The sequence below is a fragment of the Acipenser ruthenus genome, chromosome 1, assembly GCF_902713425.1.
Source record: "Acipenser ruthenus chromosome 1, fAciRut3.2 maternal haplotype, whole genome shotgun sequence".
Lineage (NCBI taxonomy): Eukaryota > Metazoa > Chordata > Actinopteri > Acipenseriformes > Acipenseridae > Acipenser > Acipenser ruthenus.
In genome coordinates, this window is record NC_081189.1 from 35,783,159 (window position 1) to 35,807,527 (window position 24,369).

Genomic DNA, 24,369 nt, shown 5'->3' on the forward strand with positions numbered 1-24,369 from the left:
GTTAGACCAAAAACAGAGGAAAATCGCTTGTGAGACTGAAACATCTGGTTTGAACTAAGCAGTAATGTATTTCATTCAGTCTGTGAATACATTTATGTTTCAGCAATTAAACAATAACTTAGATTGAACTTTTCATCCGTAAGTGTCCATGTCTATTCAAACTATTGCATAACACTTTTTGGGGACTTGCACATCTATACATTACAATCAGTTTGACTTCAGTCATTTATAATGTTCAACTATGAACATCTGTTGCTCAATAATGAATTATAACGTGGTGGACTGTAATGTACTGTATTCAGCTGACAGGGAAATAACAGCTAATTTAAACAAATAACTCAGTTTCCACCCAATATAGCATTTATTGCCCAGCAGTAGGAAAACCGTTTTATTTTAGTTTTAGTTGTGTTTTGTTTAGCAAATCACAGGTGCTTGTATACCACAATAAAGTCCTTATTAGAATATATTGGTGTACTGTACTGTCTCGAAATGTATTTAAATGCTCAATGAAAGCAGATTACATACTGTATAAATAGCATTATTTTATTTGCGTGTGTCTTTCTGAAGGTAATTTGACACAATATTGTTTTGGTAAGGAGATGCAGAAAAGGCACAGTTTGGCTCAGTCCATATCTGTTATGCTGTTTTAGTTTTCAATTGTATTCTTAAAGCATTGTTTTATATTACTTTACATTCACAGTTACTGGTGTTAAATAGTATAACTGCCGCATATCTGTTAAGGATTATATCTAGGGTTTCTCTTTTTATTAATTTCATTTTTTAGCTATTTTCAAGTTTTATGAAAATCTTTTTTTTTTCTTTTCGTTTTCGGTTACATTCCAAAATTCTTCTGCGTTTTTTTTCTGTCACAATGCGTATAGTAACTCGACAGTACTTGCACACTTCAATTGTACCTTCTTTCCTTTGCTGTCTTACATAACTAAATCCTTATGGTCACGGGCACATTCTTCTGAAGGTTTTTGTCTGTTTAGGCATTTTTTTACATTTCGCCACAATTTGCAATTCTCTTTTAAATTCCACGAGCGTGTAAATACTCCCTCTCGAAATGTTATATAGCTTTAAATCTTGCGAGCAAGAACAATTCTCCATTTCTAATTGTAATCTCTTTTTAAATCTTGCAATCGTGTTACAATCCTCCAATAGAGATGTAGGAATGTGCTGGCACTCAGTAGCTGGGGGTGGGTTTAAAGTATTTAGAATGAATCAATGTGAGAAGTCAGGAAGGAGGGACATTGCCCAACTGCACTGGGAAATCATGTATTTATTTATTTATTAGGTTTTTTATTTATTTTTTCACAGGGAAAGGGGTCGAGTCAATGTGAATTGAGTAACCATTTGCAGTGTTTGTCTGGTGTTTATTGGATATACACCAATTTTTTATATCGGAGGTGTTTCATTGGTTTTTTTCGGTTAAAACCGAAAATCAGAAGCCCACATGATATCTTAGCATCCATCTAGATCAACAGTGCGCAAACTTTTTATATGCCACCCCCTTTTCTTATCATACATGTTGTTGCCCTGCCCCTGCCCTGCGCTGACATAAGAATTTAACTTTTTTAACGCATATTTTTTCCTAGATTTAACCACAAAGTCCAGATTTAGCTAAATACATAATGTTAACAAACACATTCTTAAAAGTTTTGAAATTTGTACTTCAGATGTAAGTTATAAATGTTGAAAACGCGTATCACAAATTCAACATTTAAAATCAGTATGACAATTCAATCTGGAATAAAATGTCTATAAATCTTTTTCTTACACTTGGTGAGTCAACATTTAGCTGACACGTTAAATCGGGGTTTCTAACAAATAAATCTGTGAATTTTTTTTTTTTTTTTTCACTTGACGATTCAACATTTAGCTAAAAGATAAATCTGAAAAAACATTAGCGTTCAGCAATTAAATCTGAAAAAATAAATCTGGGTTTTCACAAAATAAATAAAATATTTATTTTGCCAGCTAAATCTGAAGCTAACATGCAAATGAGCCCCCTGCCCATTGAAGCATTTGATTGGTGGGCAGCAGTGTGGAGTAGTGGTTAGGGCTCTGGACTCTTGACCGAAGGGTCATGGGTTCAATCCCCAGTGGGGGACACTGCTGCTGTACCCCTGAGCAAGGTATTTTACCTAGATTGCTCCAGTAAAAACCCAACTGTACAAATGGGTAATTGTATGTAAAAATAATGTGTAAAAAATAATGTAATTGTATGAAAAAATAATGTGATATCTTGTAACAATTGTAAGTTGCCCTGGATAAGGGCCTGTGCTAAGAAATACATTTGGCAATGTATGCTGCAGAGCTGCCCTTACACTCCAAGAGCCAATATATCCGCCTTCCCGCCTCCTGTGCATACAGTGCCAAAAAAAATGTACAAATTTTAAAACTTTTAAGAATGTGTTTGTTAACATGTATGCATTTAGCAAAATCTGGTCTTTTTTTGGTTAAATCTAGCACAAAGTATGTGATTTACATTAAATCCAGGAAAAAAAACACCACCTTTTGTTCTTACACTTGACACCCCATACATGGAAGCCGTCATTTCGGCCCTGTTCACTGCAGTTTCAGTGACAGTCACCACTTCAAGCACTTTGCGTGCCACTGACCTAGACCACCAGTGACTTGTATTGAGGATATGTGCATCTAAAGGGAGCAGCTAGTGTACTGTACAGTGTTATCTTTTATTCCCAACAGTACAAGTTCCAGGGCCAGTAGAGAACCCCCAGGCTGTGGCCACATCTGCAACCTCAATCCTTGTTTCCTGGGAAGCACCTGCTTATGACAATGGCCCAATCCAGGGCTACAGATTGTTCTGCACAGAGACAACGTCGGGAAAAGAGCAGGTACACTAACTCAGTATCACCGATTGTGTAAATTGCATTGACTTACTAAACTAAATGGCACACAAGTCTCTGTAACATTGTTTTCCATTCATCAAACAGAGTGTTCAGTTTGTCCTGCTCTCTATAATTTGACGGGGGCATTGGTGTTAACTACACTTGGGGTATATTTTGTATAGTCATTGTATTTTATCATTGTATTTGATCTTGCTCTTAATTGCATTAATACTTGTACTGTGATTCTTGAAATTGATTTTTTGTTTACGACTGTAAGTCGCCCTTGGTAAGGGTGTAACTGCGCTTTAATATTGCTCTGTTGTATTTTAAATGCAGCACTAAACTTGCTTTGAAACAGCAACTATAGGGTATATAAATGTAATATATTTAATCTATAAATTCCTCCTAGTAAGTTAGAGTAAGTCAGTATGTATCCATTTACACAGTTTTTCTCTATATCGATACTGTATGATACATATGCATTTTTGTGTTGATTATACAATGTCTTTCTTGTTAGTTCTTGGCAACTATAATGATATATATAATTTTTAGTCTTTTGTGTTTTGTGTTTTGAATTGTTGAGCACGATAGATTGCCGTATTTAGGTAACTCTGGGAGCCGTGTCGCTGCAGGCAACCCTGCTTGGAAGAAAAATGTGTGTCAATCCATCTAAATTGATAGGAGCTGTGATATGTGATATCAATATACACTGCCTGGCCACTTGATTAGGGTTTGGCATCAGCGTTGGGCATGTTCTCTTGGTATTCCCTGGTTTTGATAAATGATTTGCATTGATAACAATTGTGTAGTTTCCCATGCTTTCTCCATGCTTCTACTATGTATTTGCATTATTTGTAAACCACATTTTACCATGTTTGCATATTCTTTATTGTAATGTCTGTATGCCTTTCTACTCTTTAGTCTTCCTTTAACATAGCATACTGCAGTAACATTTTATAGAAGAGCAACCTTGAATACTAGCCTGGTTAAAAATAAATACATTTTATGTCTAGACTTAAACAATTGGATTGAAGCTGGCTCCAGAATACTTCCAGGCAGAGGTTTTCAATAGTTTAGCGCATAAAATGACTTGAATAATAAATAAATTGAATATTCAAAGACCTCTGCTACCAAAAGACGCTGATGGATTCCCACATATTTTTTCATAACAATATATATGAATTGGAAATCAAATGAAACTGTATCCACACAGAATCATTTATCAATTCTAGTAAAAGCTAGGATTAGTTATTACACAGCTTCCTGTTGAATACAAACACTTTGCAATGTAAAACAAAACAGTATATTGTTGCAGGAGCTTTTTTTATTTATGTGTTTTTTTCATACATAAAAAAATTAAAAAACGGACGGGGCTTACATAAACAAGAAAAAAAAAGTGTTTACCCCTTTACTGAAAAAAGAAAAGGTATGACACATTTGGTATCACCTGACTTGGAATTACTGTAGATGAAATTGGCTGCTGTGATGTTCTTTACTGTGGTATCTTTGACAAGACTTTAATTGTAGAATGAATCTACAAGATCAGAAGATCACAGTTGATAAATAAGATTTCATCACGACCGATCGTTTCTTTTCCAAGGATGAGACTTTTGTTTGCAGAAATGTGATTAACACAATCTCTTACGTTTCTCAGAATCCTGAAGTGAATGGGCTGTCCTACAAGTTGGAGGGACTGAAGAAGTTTACTGAGTACTCCATTAGGGTTCTGGCATACAATCGATATGGAACAGGCATATCCACTGAGGATCTGAAGATTACCACACTTCCAGATGGTAAATTCTTCTTCTTTTTAAACATTAGAGATATTGGTAGCACAGAAGGCTAATTCGCTGATGCCTTTTGCAGTTGAAGGCCTTAGTTTGAATTTGGCTCAAGTGAGAAGAGTCTGGTGGTCTCAATAGACATGAATCGAAATCACAAATCCATCACACAATTTGCCTTTGTTTGACACAGAGCTACAATAGGTAGATATCATGGTTTTTGCTGGCACAGTGTCTGACTTCCCTTTGCATTTCATCAGTATTGAAAGTTGTGGTGTTTTATTGATTGTTAGTATGAAAACAATGACCTAGAGTCCTAAAGGCAAGGGCCCAAGCCAATGACACTCTATTACAATAAATTCAGAAGATGCTAGCCTGTTCTCATTTGAAATAATCTTCTAGATTACAAACTAAATGGGTACAGAATCAGATACATGTTCTTACGTAATGTGGTAATAGATTTTAGGAGTTGATACTTTGATATGCAAACACTAGGTATTTCAGGTGTAAGTGTAAGTGGGAATATTTAAGCAAAGAGGTGTTATTGTTTACATTTGCATCAGGTACAAAACCACCAGTAATCTCTTATTAAATGCATCATTCAAGGTAAGGTGCCTTCAGTTTAAGGGACTTTGACTCTACCAGCAGTGGAGAAGGAAATAGCCATGAAATACTGTAGTGCTTGTTTTCTTTATTTTCATTTGTTGTAAATATTTGGTGCGATAACTATGTCAAATAATTCCTTTATTGATAGCTGCTAGTTATTTATTGAACCACTGTTAAGTCTGAACTCCGTTTCATGGTCGCTCAGGGCATCTTTATTTATGGTTATAGGTCAGATGCATTTAAAACTGCTGTGCTGAAAGTAATGTGGTTACTCTGAGGTAGAAAGCCTTTATGTACAGTTACCCCAGAGTCTTAGCAAATTCAATTAGTCCTTCATGAAGAAAGCTCCAACTGGGTAATGGCAGTCATAAGCAATTTTGCTCACTGTCATCATGTACTTGTTTGTTGCTGACAAAGTACCAGAGCAACCCGTAGTGAAAACATTTTACGTTTTATCCTGAAACACTCGGTAACATAGCGACCAGTATCACCTGACATCACTGCCTAGCAATAACGCCTTTAATCAGCCTGCTGAAGTCATTGGGAATACTCTATTCTTGAAAACCTAGAAGGCTTATTTAGTCATCAGACGTGTTATCATACCAGAACTACGGTTTGATCTCTACCTTCTGTAATGTATCCCAGCCATTCTTATTCTGCTCGCATCCTTCACTTACTAGCGATCATTGACATTCTACACTGCAAACCAGCTGAGCCCTTTCCATGTCAGTCATTCTGAGATGTCATGACGAAACCCAAATCTTCCCTGTAATCCAGTGTTGAGACTGTTATTCTGTGTGTGTATTGTCTCTTTCCATTATCTTTGGTGAAGGGCAAGAGGCCACCAGAATTTATTGGCTGTCTACTCCCATTAACTGTGGTTTACTGAATGTCCAACGGGCTGAGATATCTGCCTTTTTCATTTCCCTACTTAATTAAGGCCCCTTGTGTGCCGTAATGAAATTGTGTGCATTGACTTTTAGGTTCATTTCTCTGTGCTAATTTGTGACCTTTTGCCTTTTCTTCCCTCACCATTCCACCTCCCCTGCCTTCCAGCACTAGCAAACATACAATCCTTCCTCATAGTTATTACTCTTGCACTGCTGTTCAATTAGCAATATTGTTTGAGGCTTGATTGCTTATATCAGCTTCAATTTGTTAGAGAAATGCTGGGCATGGTGACTCAAATGGGAAACCTAGCTTTGAAAAAGAAAGAAATGTAGCCATAAAATGGCTTGTTACCAGGTAATAATGTGGCAGGGGAAAGCATATATTCTGGGAGCTAAGAGGTTAACCCCAGCAACACTTAGGCTTCATGCAAAGGTCAGTCATTACCTGACACTCATCTAACCATCCAAAGTGAGGTGATTTACATAGGTTAGCCTCCAACAGGGCTTCAGTCACTGCTAGAGCTGGCATTTAATAAATAATAAAGTTATTTATAACTGATTGTGCAAATAATGCTTACTGCATTGTATTTAGGTACACAGTAATTTTTCTTTTCCTGTCACATCATTATGTTTCCTCTAAATCCCTCATTAAAGGTCACAACAGTAATCATGTTACAGGTGCCACAACTGCTTGAACATGTAAAGCTCTTTATGTTGAGATCCCCCTGATGTAGAGCTTGACATGCTGTGTTTCAATGACCTTTTAAAATATTTAAAATATTCTGTGTAAATAAAGAGCATGCCCTACCCTGCACTGCCCCAAAGCAAGCCACCATTAAATAGCATCTACAGCTTAAGGTTAGCCTTCAGGCAGTGCCATGACTATGATGACCAATGCACAGGGCTGCCAGCTCACAAAAGAGCCCCAGGGGGGGAACTTAATTACAGCCCTTCTAGACAGCTGGGTAAACCTGGGGATCTGGCAAGTATGCACCAGCGGCTAGTCTCATTAATTTTCTCTTTTCTTACAGTGCCGAGTTCCCCCCCTCAGAACATTTCTTTGGAAGTTGTCAACTCAAGAGTAAGTAATAAAAAAATAAAAAAACTGCTAAAAATCAAAGGGAAGAAAGACAGAATCGGCCACCTGTGTAGAGCACTTTCCAACCTGTCTGTCTTTGACAGGACTGGATTAATAGGGCTGCAAGTACAGGGCTGAACTCTGTAGCTTGCTTCTGTAGTTTTAGAATTCCTGTTGGATCACTGTAAATACAGTAGACTGGGAGGTGGGTCAAAAGCACTAGCAATAAAAAGCACAAGAAGACACTGTTGACAGCATATACCAATAGTATATCAAGTAGAAGTAAAGAAAATGAATAAATGTAATGTGCTTGCTGTCTAAAACTGCTTGAACTGGATATCAAAAAATACTGTGACCACTTTTTTTCTATTCCTGTGACATCTTTGTTGGCCAAAAAAAAAATATGAATGCAGCATTTCTGCATTCCTTTATTAATATTTCTTTTGTCTAACAATGATTAAATATGAACCCAATCTCTTTAACCCTCATAAGGACACGTCGTAAATCTGACTTTCCTGGTAACTTGGGGTCCAACCGGACCCCAGCAATAAAACAACATATAACTAACAACTGGAGTAAATGAATTAATGAAAATGTGTATGTGAACACTTTATTTACTTCTAGCCATCATTTGGTATAATGTGTTGTTTATGCTATGCAAAATGGATAATGCAACACGGAAAATGCACAGCTGTCTCCTAGCAAGTGAAGGCTCCACTGTATTCTGGATGCTGAAGTTTATTCTAGGAACATGTCACGGGCACGTGAGATATCATCGGAAAGCCCAAGGCTCCTCTTTCATTTGGTATATTGACTGTGTTCCTAGCTCTTTCCATTTTTGAGTTAGACACTTGAACACACCTACTATTTGCTGTGTGTCACAACACTGAAGCACTGAATGAGGGGGTGGTAGAAAGTACTCATACAGGCATGCCTGACATCAGTGGAAAGCGCACAGCCTGTGCTTTTAAATTACGTTGAAACCGGAATGCTATCTGTTGAAGCAACCGAGTAATAGGCAACAAATCAAACTTAGGAGCTGACTCATGCCTTAGTTTCGGTTTGCTGTAGTTTCGCTTAGGAACGTGTCTTCAGGACATACGATACGATCATTAGAAAGCTCCAAATCTGCACTTTCAAACAAGTCTCGAAGCCAGGAAGCTAGCTATTACGGTGCCTGAGATATTCACGCTAGAAGGTCGGACCTGCCGATACACTACACCTGGGGTCCATACACACCCCAAACCTAAAACAATTTGAGAAATTCAACCAGGCTACCTGGACTAGAATTATCCTTTGCATAGTGTAACAGGATGGGTGCCTGACAATTACCTAAAATGGACCCCAGGTTACATTATGAGTTTTAAAAGAGTTAAATAGAAAGTGTATAGTATGAGGGGACCAGATGAGCTAGAGCCCTGCTTGTGATAAATCAAAAAAATGATGTCTTAACTCCCTACAGCTTCTGTTTGGGTAAAGGTGACATTTAGAAAAATAAATTTCAAGCTGTGAAGTTCAGAAAGATTGATGTCCTCACCTTCAGCAATAGCATTCACTACATTTAATGTACTTTATTTTTTTCGCCGTGAGTATTGTGCAACTACTTTCCTCAAGCAGCTTAGCTTGCAGTCCCTGCATCGGAGTGTGCCTCATTGTGCCCCAAACATTCCGCTACATACACACATACAAAAAGCAGTAGTCTACAATGTATGATTATAATTCTAATGTTTATGACTTAACAATGCATTGCACTAGACAGTATAATAATTAAATAAATGTTTATGTAAGTGTACTTTGTCAAAACTACCCACTTGACTTGAATTACACAGCATTCCTGTGGAGTACATGCTGTAAAGTAAACTAGCCAGTGAGAGCCAGAGGGAAACAATGGCTGTGTTTCCATGACAGTATGCTTCTCAACTGTCCTTTGTATTATTATGTAACAGTCCCTCCTAGACATGCAAAGTTTTATCAAGATCTTCAATTTGAATTCAGTGTGTTGTAAAAAGCAGTTAATGCTACAAAATTTGAAAACAAAACAATGACAGACTTGGCCATCCTTAGATTAAAGGCACAATACCCTCAAAAGCAACAACTTCCAGGGGATTTAAAATATGTAAAAAAAAAGAAAAAAGACATTTCAGGTTCACAGTAATTGGACCTAGAACATGTGTAATTGTGACAGGTTTGTGGAGTACTCATAAGAAAACAAAACTCATAAGAAAACAAAACATTTTTTGTATTTGGAAACTACAGCAGTATTTCTTCATGGTGTAGCCTCATTTGTTGGCTCAGTTCAACCTTCAAACAATATCTAAAAGTAACACATGCAAGTTTAACTTGTTGTTTGTTTTTTTTTGTTTTTTTTCCTGCAAGCTTGTGTGACTGGTGAAGGTTCATATGGATTCTGGCAGGCATTTATAAACAGCAGGTGTCTAGCATCTAAAATTCAAATAATCAGACATCCATCCCCCTGCCTGACAATAGTTAGTGAATAAATGCATCATGAATAAGGCTCCAGAAACGCAAACGCTATATGTAAATCAAATCACAATCGTATTTAATGTCATAGAATTGGTCGCCCTCATATCCAGGTTGAAACCTCAAAGAGCATGGGGCACCAGCACAGCAAATGGCCTCCAGGCAATATGCTGTTAGAATTGATTAAGGACCAGGCTTTTGTTTCAATAATCTGATCCGATCTTTAACTAATCGTTTTGCTCAGCAAGGCAATTGCTTCAGGCCATTCGTCTTACAAGCACTGTGTAAGTCTCTTGCTGAATTGATTTTTTAGTGACAGCAACACTGCATATGAAAGCTGTCTATCATATACAGCTACAGTGTTTCCCATGTACGTTTCATCACAAAGCAACGCAAACACCCTAAACAATGCAGGAAAGAGGGGAGCAGCAAGGTTTTTCTTACTAAAGTTCTTAAGTAGCAGAGGTTTGCTCACGTAGCAGCCATGGCACTGCTATGGGCATTTTTTTCTAATAGTGCCTGACACAAGTTTGCATAAGCCAGTAGGAAAGAGATCTTTGGACACTTGCACCTGTATAGAAGAACTGTACAGCCCTGACCTTGTCCCAAGTGACATATCTTTAGCCCCCTGCAAGATTAGCTTCATGAATTCAATTTCCAATGGGATGATAAAGTTCTTTGACCAATGCACAGTATTTTTTCTACAATGCCTGCACATGCAACTTTGTGTCATGCCGGGACAAGAGCCTTAGTGCGAACAGAGAGATGTAAACAGAAAACTAAATATCTATATGGCTGCTATTTAGGCGATATGAACATCATTTTTCCCCTTGTACTTTGTGTTGCAAAGTGTTGTACAATGCCCTGGTGCATACTCAAATATGTTATTGAGAGGCACCATTCATGTTGCAACTATTTAAAGTAATTATTTTCATCTCCAACATAGAAAATGCTTGCTTGAAAGTGGATTGTATTGAAGGTGACTAACAGTTGTCAAAGATCCCACAAGGCTAACAGAACTTGACAATGGGCATTTACCTTGCGGGTAAGCAGAGATTCTAGAGTCAGGAACATAGGGCCCTTTCTGAATTATTAATTAGACAATGGGAAAACATTGAAAGTAAATGCCAGCTTTGTGTGTGTGTTGCTTCTGCTCATATAAACATGCCAGATCTCCAGTGTGAAAAACAAAGAAAATCGATTGGATGAAACAGTGACCTTGGATCCTGTTTTGTGACATAATTTAAATAATGAAACACCTATCTGAATGGCTGAGCCATTTGTGTAATTGTGTCACAAATGGAAACATCAGCGCCAATGGATTTGACACTAAACTAAACTAAACTATACACATCCATATTGTTATACTTTATCTGTTATACCAAAATAAACTCAATCTCACCAAAAACCCTAAAAAGTAAACTCATACATGCTTACACAATATATAAGGACACTGTGGTACAAAACACACACACACATACACATGCAAAAACACAGACCCACACAAACATACATGTACACTCCACATTACTCAGCACCCCCGTAGTGACTTTCTTTGGACTTATATTAATTCCTTTATTATTCTTTATCAATCTGAAAATTACACTATAACGGATAGTTCGTTCCTCTCACAGAAAACACTGAAAGGCATGCCTTGAAGAAAGCTTTTAGTAGTGAAACGAACACAAACTGCACCCGCCTGTCCAGAGCCTATGCAGTAAGTCATCCGTGTAGTAAACTATTAAGCTGAGCCTTCAACAGGGGCAAACAGCACATTTAACCCATTTGAGCTTTCGAGTGTCTCAGTAGCTTGGGGGCTACTGGTGTGTGAACACTGGTCTCTTTATCCTTGAAAGCATGGACACAAAGTCATAAGCATTGCTACTTGCTTGGGATGTCATCGCTAATGAGGTTGTGTAAACATTAGGAAGCTCACAGTAAAGGGAGAGCATGATGCAGCGTTAATTTAATTAAAAGTGGACAAAATTAGACTTCGACTTACCCAATAAGAGAAACATTCCTGTTAATACTCCATTATAAGTGGCAGCTATTACATAAGTATTACCAGTTTACAGTATGTACCTATATGTATAATATCTGCCTGTCTACTTCTACATTTAGAGACAAGAGGAGGCACTTTATACACTTCATGTACCCAACACATTTAATATCAATAGTATCAAAAACAATACTCTGTGTAAAAACAAGACACTGTGTGGATTTATTTGCATTTTTTTTTTTCAAACCACCTGCTTCTTCAAGTCAACATATTTGTTAAAAAAAAAAAAAAATGAATCGTAAAATCAGACTTAATAGCAGGGAATTGCAAAGCAGTTTCACCGCATGATTATTCATGTAGTCTAAGAGGAGAGTATGTGTGATCTGCACTTTGAAAAGCAGTTTCAGTAGAGGTCAATAAATAGGGGACATTGTCTGCAACTGTATCCTGTGTCATCCAGAAGAAGAAAAAACTTTAGACAAACATTAGAGCAGTCTATTATTTAGAAGTAGTTCTTAGCCAACACTAGTCTGCAGCAAACTGTAAGATCTGATAGGAGTCAGACAATACACACAATGACTAATTCCATCATACCCAGAATAATAGTATGCAGTTTGTCTTAAGTTGTTCAAAGAACACTGTCAAAGAACTTTGAACAAGAAACATGTTTATGTCAGATGAATTGGTGTAGACACTATTTACAACAGATGTAAGGATTTTTTTAGATGAAAGTTTCCAGCTTCTTTAAATCGCTTGGATCATAAAGCTTTACAATGCTATTGCAAACCTGCGATTTAATCCCAACTAAAAAAAACCATCTGGCCACCACACTGAAGTTATTTCAGACTTCTTTTAGTTTAACACTTAAAACTGTCTGTTTCAGATACAGTATACACACGGAATACTGTCACAGTGTGCTGCTCAATACTTTTATATCCGGCAAGTTTACAAAGGTAATCAGTGTAACTTGGGGACTAAACAGCAATGGTAGAGAAAATGTATCAGGCACAACGTACAGAAATGTGGTGCTGGTAGAGCAGCCACATGGTGCTCTCTTACAACGTAACCCTACATCACCCTTCCACCTGACGGACCAGTTTCAGATACTTGTTCTTGTTTATCCTTTACACATTTTCAGAAGAACATTTCAATTATTTCTTTCAAAAAATGTTCATTGCTTTAGGTCAAGTAAAACGAAAAAGAAAAACCTTTTCACAAATGACTTAATACTGCAGACAGTTCTGACCTACATTTTTTGTTTAACTTGAGTTGCAATATGCATACCTTTAAATATTTTGATATCAATTAAAAAAAAAAAAATCTGAATATCTTAAAAATAATGTATCATCTAAAGCTCACGAATAGTATTGATAACTGTTATAATAGTTTAAGGCTTAAATGCATTTTGAAATGGAAGCTGCACCTAGCTTTCTGTTTTTCTATCTCATGTGGTGCACTACTGTTCCATAGTCCTGTACCAGCAGAGATGTAGGCCATTAGTGCAGTGCAGAGGTGCCCTTGTGCTCAGGTGGTTGAATTTTATCAATGGTCATGTTCAGTTCACCACATATAATTTGCTGCTCTCTAAAATGTCTTTGCGCTGGGGAAAGGGCCTTAGTCAGCAGCAACCTATTCATTTTTCAACCGATACAGAAAGGTAAGCATATTGGCAGTGTAGGCAAAAGTTATTTTGAAAGCTGTTTTACTGTTATGGTGAAAACTTTAAACAATGTCCTCACTTTATAAAAAAAAATAGTTCTAACCAGGGGTTCACATAACTTTGATCATTCTCACCTGAGTACAGAGCATGCGAGCTATCTGTTACGCAGGTATAGCTCACCTTCCAACCGTGACGCCCTGCCTTTATTTAAAATGCTTTCCTGTTAAAATGTACTGACGGTATACTTTTGCATCTCAAAGGACAATAAAGAAGTCAGCATTTTTCTCTATTGGTCCGCATGCGTACCTGCGTGCCAGTTATGTGAACCCCTGGTTATAACGTCTTAATGGTAGCACAAATATACAAATACAGTATTGAAAACTGCTTACCACTACGTGAACATTTTTTGGAGTACATGAACACTCGTTGTAGTGTTCTGGGGCTAAAATTGATCCAATTGTTTCCAAGGTATTTCCCTAACAAACCCCTACATGTTTGCTATTGCAGGCTGGTATTACCTTAAACAAGGTGTAGACAACCTTGGCCTCTCTGCCAGGATCTTAAAGTACTTATTAATAACTGTTGTGGTCCTGTAGTTGCCTATAATCTTAACTGATAATACCACTATTTTTGAGCAGATGTTAACAAAAGGTGTACATCTACAAGCAGTGTTTACATAATTATGCAAATGAGCACTCATTTAATATTTTGTTCAAATAGATTCCTTTTATGTTCATCCAGAGACAAATTGTGCTAATATGAAACCAAGCAGCAAACCTCTTTAAAGCTTCTTCTCTGATTGTGTTTGTGCCATGGCATCAAACTCTAGAGGCCTCAGAGATTTAGTATGGATATCTTTTAAGGCAATCAAGCCTGCTGTAATCAGCAATTAAAATAATAGCCAAGTACAGGCGCTGCTAAATGTTAATCAATTACTTGGGTGATTGCTGTGTGGCTAATTGAAAATGTGATATAAGTATTGATTACTTCAATGTTAGGGTGTTTGGGAGTAATAATGCAGTCAAGGTCTTGGTATAGCAGAGATTTATTTGTGTCTGGGGGGTGGGAACTCTCTAAGTTTTGCTGAATTAGAATATCAATTTCCACATAAATGCATCCTTCAAAATTCAATCAAAAGAGGTTTTTTTTTTCTCTTCCCTCTTTTTCCAGCTGCCCGTCTTAACAAAAAATGGATAAATCAGGGTTGACTCAACACGTCCGCAAAATCACTGTATGAATTTTAATTGGTTTATTTGCATGTTAACAGGCTGTTTTCTGCAGATGGTATTGTGGTCCCCAACGCGCCAGCAGCTGGCATTAACCAGACCCGTTACTGAGGCAATGTGACAGTCATTAAACGTATGATAGGATTTCTGTATTACCAGGAGGCTGCTGGCGCTATCAGTGTCAAGCTGTTGATAGGCCTTTACAGAGGTTAATTAATCCAAATATGTATGGCAGTGCCAGGGATGGAATTATTATTATGTATTTATTTTATTCATACAATACAATGGAAAATCTGTAAAGGTGGCTTATTCTAGTGATTCTAGTTATAACATGTAGATATTGAAAGATGTAGCAAGAACTACTGCCTACTGTTAAGATCAAAGTTTTCTTTATGCATAACCCACCATTTTTATTTCTAGAGTATAACAGTCTTTTTGGCTTTCTGTATACAACAGATGCAATTACTGCTGGACCATTAAATGATATAATTATGAACTTGGCAGCACTCCCAAACATTTAAAGTGTTTTCTTAGAGACAAAGCGACACTCTTTTAGAACTTTTATACCAGACATTACAGTGTACATCATGGATCATCCTGGTGATTCTAAAACTATTAGAACATAAGACCATAAGAAACTTTACAAACGAGAGGAGGCCATTCGGCCCATCTTGCTCGTTTGGTTGTTAGTAGCTTATTGATTCCAGAATCTCATCAAGCAGCTTCTTGAAGGATCCCAGGGTGTCAGCTTCAACAACATTACTGAGGAGTTGGTTCCAGACCTTCACAATTCTCTGTGTAAAAAAGTGCCTCCTATTTTCTGTTCTGAATGCCCCTTTATCTAATCTCCATCTTGTTGGCCTTTTTTATAGCTTCCCTACATTGTCTAGAAGAAGACATTTCCGAGTCAACATAAACTCCTAGGTCTTTTTCATAGATTCCTTCTTCAATTTCAGTATCTCCCATATGATATTTATAATGCACATTTTTATTGCCTGTGTGCAGTACTTTACACTTTTCTCTATTAAATGTCATTTGCAATGTGTCTGCACAGTTCTGAATGCTGTCTAGATCATTTTGAATGACCTTTGCTGCTGCAACAATGTTTGCCACTCCTCCTATTTTTGTGTCGTCTGCAAATTTAACAAGTTTGCTTACTATACCAGAATCTAAATCATTAATGTAGATTAGGAATAGCAGAAGACCTAATACTGATCCCTGTGGTACACCACTGGTTACCTCGCTCCATTTTGAGGTTTCTCTTCTAATCAGTACTTTCTATTTTCTACATGTTAACCACTCCCTAATCCATGTGCATGCATTTCCTTGAATCCCTACTGCATTCAGTTTGAGAATTAATCTTTTATGCAGGACTTTGTCAAAAGCTTTCTGGAAATCTAAATAAACCATGTCGTATGCTTTGCAATTATCCATTGTCGATTACTGAACGTGTACCCTCAATGGGAAACTTTTATTTGTTTATTTAAATATGATTCTTAGAAAAGCAAAACTTTTTCAATGAGTGGAATTTTTTTTGCACAATGGTCGATAATTTGTGAGCCAGGTTTTTATTGCTTAATTCTGATTATGACTACTAACTCCAATTGGTTCAGAAAATACTTTTTTGAAAAATTACTTTAATTTTTTTCTTGTTTATGCTTGCTTTTGTAAATAAGGAAACATAATATCCTATTACCTTAGAGATTGCATCACAACAAAAACTGGTTTGTATTGTTTTTTTTCACATTAGTGACAGTCCCCCAAACTACCACCCTGACCTTCAGAGCTTTGCGTGTATCTCTTAATGTATTAATCTAACTTGTAGCTGAAAGGCAGTGTCAGTGTGTCCATGGATATTTTACTAGAAATTCCTTCTCTGCCAATCAAAGCCATGGATTTATGAACATTCCAGTGTAAACTTTGGATGCCGAGTCAAAGTGATCAGAAGACAGAGCCAGCTATTGTGACTTAACAGTGTAGGATTACCTTAGAATCCAGTTTTGTCTTGGTACAAAGACGTAAGTATTATAAATCAGATATCAGAAATCAACTAATCACAGTGAATGTTGCCAATATTCCAGTATGTCTTATCCTGTGTACACCTGTGACAAGTTGGCTTGTGGTGACTGTGCCTGATTTTATTGTATTATTACTGAATCTTTCAATATATAATTACAAAAAAGAAAGAATGAAATATTCAGAGACGGTCAGTCTATTTTAGACAAAACCATTTCCATTACTTGAAGGGGGGGGGGGAGTTATGTTTTACAAAAATACAAATATTTTTCATTTTAAAGCATTTCCGGAGTACAATCTTTATTTGTGGGATTTATAATAAGGTAATACGTTGTGTGTATCTCTTATTCTATAAGAGATGTCATTTCCCACAGTTTGATCAGCCAGAACTCCATGAGATGACATCCATACACACAAAGTATGAACTTATATGATAAACATACACATCCTTACCTTATTGTTAATCACAACAGGAAGGACAGTGAAAACTTAAAGGTTAAAAAAGAAGAAAATGAGTTCATTGTGTTGATATTCAAAGGCAAGCCTTCGATCTTATACAAGACATTTTTACTCGAAATTCCACTGATTTTATTAGCTTTTTTAAACATTTTCTTTGCATACAGGATTATTTTCTAGCAACATGACTTGTAGAACACACAAGGCAGCTAAAACGATAAGCCCTGAGACATGTATAAAGATATAGGACCCTATAAGATGCAGCTACCCTTGAGACATAGTGAGTGAATATTATATTGTACAATTTACCAGTACAGTAGAATATCAATGAATATCCATGAATTTGAAGCATATGACTGTTTATTTGCAGTTGTTAAGAAATAGATGTCCACTTGTCCAACTTAATACATTGCCACTGACCATTTGAGCAAAATCATATTGCAAATGATAACAGCATACTTCAAATATTGTCCTAAACTGTGTTTTCTTGAGAGAGTTCATCTGTCTCTTGAGATGAAAATACTCACACACAAGAAAACCAATATAACCCAAGAGGTAATCGATATATAGTGAAATTATGCCTGCTATATAGAAAACAGCATAGGACCAAAGAGGAACATAGCTAGTTTGTCTGAGACCTGTTTACAAAATCAGAATAATAATTTGGCCATTGCTATGGCCCTCATCCGTGTCCTACTAAATGGTTTATTTAACAGCATTGCTCAATGACATATGCTCATGTCATGTACATGTTCAGTCATTAGTGACCCGCATTGCGAGCAGAAAAAAAAAAACGTTTAGTTGCATTACTCAGGAACATATGCTCATGTTTTCTAACAAATGCATGCAAGCAAACCATTGCATGACACAGATGAGGGTCACATTACTGACCACAATAATGACATTTATTCTGGCTAAAGTATACAAATCCTTCTTATATCACAATAAATACCTGTCTTGGTTTTAACATCCTTTCAATTTACATTGTGGCACCAGAGCTTGACACTAATTTAGCTGTAGCTGTCACGCTGATGATGATATGATCACTAATGTTGAAGGATAGAATTCAAAGGTTTTCAATAAGGCAATTTACGGTAAAGTAAGGCTTACTTAAGCAACAGGATTTAGTAAAGCTGCGACAAATCACAAAAATATACTGTGTATACTGTGTGTAGACTGCCAGCCTTGTGATTTTAAATCTACAGTATCTGCAGTCTATGAACAGACTGCTATAGGTCCATTACTAGACAGAAAAATGCTGCACATGTACTTTTAATAATCCTTATATGGTAACCCAGGACTTTAATACCTATTTTTCTCTCAGCGGTGTGTTTATATATGTTTTTATAAGAAAGCTTGTATTATGAACTCCATCTACTACAGGAATCATCTGAAAGAGTGAACTAGGGCAACTGCAAATGAAGTTTGAGATGGACTTTTTTATGTGAAACATCCCTATGAGTTACAACAAAGTTTCATAATATTTTAATTATATAATAATAATTTACATTTTAAATATACTTGAAACACTTAATACTCAAAGCACCCCATCAATTATGGCCGAACGTCATTTCAAATAAAGTTCCTTCGTTGCAGAGGTATGGAGGGTCTGTCTGATTTCTTCTTGATGCTTTTCATTTCAGAGTATTAAAGTCAGCTGGATGCCTCCACCCTCAAACATGCAAAATGGCTTTATCACTGGATACAAAATCCGACACCGAAAAACTGGGCGCAGAGGAGAACAAGAAACGCTTGAGCCAAATAACCTTTGGTATCTGTTTACAGGTAGCTGCTCATTATTTATTAATAGATGACCTTGTTACATGAAAGTCTTGAACCCCCCTGAACTAACACATCAAAATACATTCCAGTATTTTTCAGTTAATAAAAGCATGTTGTTTTTTTTTTTCTGTGCATATAATTGACCTTATTTTTCATTAAGTGCTCTCAAATTCAGTCCGGGGCACTTATGTAACACTCTGTGTTGGATAAAAAAAAATAAAAATTATAAGACCATGAGATATGAACAACAAAACAACCCCTTTGGAATAATCTTTTTGTACATGCAGGTGTTATATCGTATCCAGACTCTTTCAATAATGATTGTTTGAAATGAAGACCTGCACTGTTAATGAAGTGCCCCTACTGCAGCTGGGGTAAAACTACCGAGTCCAGTCAGTGAAAATGCAGCTGTATTGTCCTTTACAAACATGCCTTTTCTTTAAAAAGAAGAAAAAAAACATATCACTATAAAAATGCTTAAGTGCTTTTCAGCTCTCATAGCTGAACTCATTATCACTTACCTAGTTGAAACTAATATGCTGGGCTCAAGTTTCTTTATTATTAGCACAAGGCTGCAAGAGACGTGAAAGAGCAACTGTTCAAAGACATTAGCGTTATAGTTATACCAATGCAGAAGGGAAGCCAATTTATAAACTATTTGAGATTTACAGAACTGTTAATCTGCTTTATCTCGCAGAGCCGGGTGACTCCTAAATGTGATTACATGTAGGATGTTGGATGGCAGTTTATCACATGCATAGCTTTATACTCACAAGTCGAAAGCAATTAATCTTTAACATTTAGAAGAGTTCCATTACATCTTACACTTTGGTAAAAGCAGGAGTTTTTATTTAATATATGTGTATTTAGATACCTGTCCTCTTCGGACCTTATGGCATGCATTTTGTATATGTGTCATTCTAGCTCATGTGGACCCTTGCATCAGTGACTTTCGACAATATCCCAAATAATCCATTGAAAAACACCCACAAATATACAAATTATTATTTGTCAAGGTCATCCCCCACATAGAGAAAAATGAGATGCCTTATATCAATGGTAAATGCAGTTCAGTGTAGAGTAGATTTGAACCTGACAGGTGCTGTCCTTCACAGTTAGGGATAGTTGGTAATCCTCTATAAAGAACTGTCACAAAGACAGCTGTAGTGGGTGACGTCAGACCAGAAACCGGGAGAAACACAGAACAGACAGAGACAGTGAGGTTGGTGAAACTGAGCACTTGGTTGTGCTCAGCATTTAATAAACAAAATAAGAGAACACAAAAAACAGTACACGGCACTTGCGGCCAAAATAAACAGGTAAACAAAACGAACAGGTAAACAAACACGGTGAGTGAAGTAAATGGTTATTTTAGTTTAAGTTACTTTACTTCCCTTTCCTTTACTTCTTTCCTCCTTCTCCTCACCCGTTCTCCACTCACCGAACACACAACAACCCAGAGTGAGTGAAAAAATGCTGTTTTTATGCAGTTGTACCGAGACTCGATTGCTAGTCAATCATTCAATTGGAATCTCGGTACAACTGCACGTGAATTAATTAAGTGCAATCCCGTGACACACATTATACACATTTTATCTGCATGTGAAGTGTGCAATCCTCGTGCCTAACTACAATTATACATTTTAAATACTCGTGCTGCACATACCCATTATATCCCGTGCAGCCATCGCTATACACCAACATTTACACACAACACGTAACATATAAACATAAACTACGCACAAGGGCGTGGCCACATTGCCACAAGAACACATCACAGTAATTGATTCACTCTCTCTCTTTCTCATCAGGGCTGGAGAAAGGAAGTCAGTACAGTTTCCAGGTGGCTGCCATGACTGTGATTGGGACGGGCCCTTCCACAGAATGGTACACAGCAGAAACTCCAGAGAATGATCTAGATGGTAAATAGAATTACCCTTTCATTCTGACCTTCTGCCGTATCTCAGTGCTGCAGCATGCCCATGGGCGTTTAGTAAAAAAACTGCCAGGTTTTTAAGTTTTTGGACCCTCCTGATGCTGGTCTCCAAATTCATAAAGCAACTATAAAAGCAATGTCCTCAAGTTTGAAAGCAATACCAAAAAAAACTGCATGTACATCAATAATAGAGTGCCAGTTAATAATGTTTTGATAATATAAATCCATGTCAAACATGCTATTTAGCAATTGAGATTCTCAAAAAGGAATACTGCTTATCAGACTTTTTTGTTTAACATACAGTATGTAATGTGATTCATCAATAACTTCAGACACTTGTTTGTAAATGAAGGGTTGCCCTGTAAACACTTGAACATGTTGATGAATGATGTGTTTCAAGGACACCCTTCAGGCCAGATGTAAAACTATTAGAAAGTCCTGAAGGCATTTTGTTTTTCATAGTTTTATCTTCCATTGAATGTGCATTTGCTATCATATAAATGCCTAAATGTCAAAACCAGCTATCTGCAGTTAGTGATCACACTGCCAGTGGCTCTGGAACAGTTTTTATAGTGGGGGTGCTGAAAGCCATTGAACAAAACTGAAAGCCATTGAACAAAATATGATGGAAGCCATGGATTCGGTTGCTACTATGCTAAACATGTTAATAAAATGAAGCCAGCATCAACTCTATTTAAGTAAAACAATCTTCAACCAGTCATTGCTACAATGTTAACATGCTAGAGCAAACAAATCGAAAAGTAGCGTATACTTTTATGATCCACTTAAATTCAGCTATTTAGAAATATTTACTTGTAAAAACAGGTTGAAGAGCAGTATTTTATTTACAGTAGTTGTTGCAGATAAGGCCAGTCAGAAGACTCCAAAGGTTGACTTGCGCTCCAGTGTCATGCTGATGAATTTTATATTCTAGCATCCAAAATGTGTGTTTTTAGTATTGCTCCACAAAGTAGCAGTTAACGGCATTTGTGACTAGCTGATTTTTGCAGGAGGTGCTGCTGAGAATGATCAACAAATCTGATATTCTTTTTGGGAACATTTTCAATAGGTGTTCTACAGTATACAAGCTTCTAATGCGTTCCGACCACTAACCAGCTCTTGAGAGAGTGCAACCGTGTCCCTGTTGTGACAGTGCTGATTATCTATTATCGTTGTGTTCAAAAGCCATGTAAAAAGGTGCAGTGCAATGCACGCATGTCTCACAAGATTCACGAAACTAGCAGGATTTATCATTGCACCAGCAGGGCACAGCACCCCTGTACTTCAAGCCCTAGTTCCCGAGCCCCTGCACGCTGCTAGCTAAATCTTCCATTTGAGTGCTACAATCGTGTTCTCTCTGGGTTCATTTCAGAATCCCAGGTGCCAGATCAGCCAAGTTCTCTCCACGTTAGACCCCTGACCACCAGCATTGTCATGAGCTGGACACCCCCGCTGAACCCCAGCATTGTGGTCAGGGGTTACATCATTGGGTATGGGGTGGGCAGTCCCTATGCCGAGACTGTCAGAGTGGACAGCAAGCAGCGCTACTTCTCCATTGAAAATCTAGGTAGGTGGAAATGTTTCTTGGTTTTAGTTTTTTTTTTAATAGACTGTGTAACGGGCGCTTGAATTTCCAGTGTGCGGTTAATATATTGTTTGCACAAAGTGACTGCAATAAATCCTCCAAATTTAAAATATGCCTTCCTTAATTGTACATTGGGTGAGTTTACTGCAGTCCTAATGAAACATGTCATAAACAAACTTTAGCTTGCCCAGCCTATGGGGATTTTTTTTTTTAAATTCCCCAATACATTCCAATTTAAATAGCAGCATTCTGATGGTGGAAGATTATTAATATAGTCTTAGCCTTGAGGAAGTATGGGAATTGTTGGTCTTGTCTGTATAAGCTATATGGTTACAATTATAGAGAGAAGGCTGATGTCCAGTTTTGAAGAAATAAAAAGATTTAACCACAGACTGTATCTGCCATCAGTTTCCTTCATATTTCATATACATCCTTAAATCTAATATGAAGATAGAGTCGCATGCTCAGCAGGGCTTGGAATTGACTGTAATTACATAAACTCATCCTTAAAACTATGGAGTTTGTAGTTTACAGCTCCCTTCTACTTCAACTGAGAAATCCATTAATCTTTCTGGAATTGAAATATTTCCCCTGGAGTTACAAAAACCTACTTTCAGTTTATTTGATATTTGTAGGGGTAGAAAAAAAGTCTGCTAAGAACATGATTCTGTTACTCACAGAAACATGTTAATTTTACAACAATTGTATTTAAAAATGGATTAACTACCTTACACAAGAAGATAACTGGTTCATCTCTAAAACAAAAAAGTAACACATCCTTTAAAAACGTGAAGTACTGCTACTATTTAAATTATCATAACCCACTAGAAACGAATGAGTCTAAATGTATAAGCTACTTTAGTCAGATGCAATTATTACCTTCCTGTTTAAATAATAATGTAAAATGTATTTTAATCGTGTTAGTAAAAACAATCTTTTTTTAAAACAAATAATCTTAGGTAATATACTGTACCTTGAATGGTTTGCAATGTAATTGTGGTTTCCTGAGGTAAAATCATAGCAAAATGTGGCAAAGCATCGTAAACAACAGACATATACGGTAGGATAAACTATGGTAAAAACACATAGCTTATGCATGGAAACTCATTTTAAAATACACATTATTTTTAAGTGCCACTGGAATGCTGTATGCTGTAAATACAGTATTGTACCTGCCTATCTCACTTTGTCCTGTAACTTTGTATTACAAATCATTGTTCACCCAATCCTCTCTCAGAGCCGTTAAAGCTGCTTTTCAAAAAAGCCCATGCTGTCTGGAACTTTGAATGACTTTGAATAAAATAACTATAAACTGAATCATCTCAATTTATTAGATGCTTGCATTACATGTAACATCAAATAACTATTTTCAGTGCTATTTTGCTGTGGCAATTTGAAAATGACTTATTGCTATCCCCATGTACAGCAGGAAAGAATGTAAGGAACAGGTTGAGGAGGCAATATGACTTGGCAACCCTATTAACCAAGATCAAAGGAGGGCAATCAGAAGTACAATACTGCAGATGTATTTGTATAATGCCACCTGTTACCATTTTCATAGTTTTTCTGTCAAAGGGAAAGGTATATGATACAGTATTTTTTACTGGGTCCTTTACAAATGGTTTATGCTGTTTAACATACCAATACCCCAGCGCTCCCTGTGCAGAATTAGAGAGTGTGATGTTTTATGGTTCTTTTAAATAATGTAATCAAAACCAGACAAAGCAATTGCCATACTTCCCTTTGTTTCTTATATCCAAACGGTACTCATTTTGAGTTCTATGTAAGCACGTATATTTTAATTAAAATAATTGACTTTAGTAAAAAAAAAATGTAATAGGAAAACAACTGAACTGGAAATGAAATAAAAAAAGCATTTACAGTTACTTTGGAAACATGAACATTTTACACAGATTGTTAACATTTAACAGATGTCCTTGCTACCAAAATGAAATATTAATGAATGCAAGCCTATCATTTGGCTGTTGTTCTTTCTAACAATAAAAACTACCACATCT

The 24,369-nt window shown here is 36.8% G+C and overlaps 1 protein-coding gene across 3 annotated transcripts in view; it reads left to right on the plus strand.

Annotated features, from left to right (window-relative positions):
* The window catches only part of LOC117972824 (netrin receptor DCC-like), a 276,112-nt gene that overhangs the window by 204,555 nt on the left and 47,188 nt on the right, over positions 1–24,369 (plus strand). For all 3 annotated transcript variants that reach the window (XM_059024341.1, XM_059024342.1, XM_059024347.1), the window contains exons 10-15: positions 2,713–2,861; positions 4,510–4,648; positions 7,164–7,213; positions 18,692–18,833; positions 20,642–20,752; positions 22,139–22,333. In XM_059024341.1, the coding sequence (XP_058880324.1) occupies positions 2,713–2,861; positions 4,510–4,648; positions 7,164–7,213; positions 18,692–18,833; positions 20,642–20,752; positions 22,139–22,333 (786 nt within the window). The remainder of the gene's footprint in view (positions 1–2,712; positions 2,862–4,509; positions 4,649–7,163; positions 7,214–18,691; positions 18,834–20,641; positions 20,753–22,138; positions 22,334–24,369) is intronic.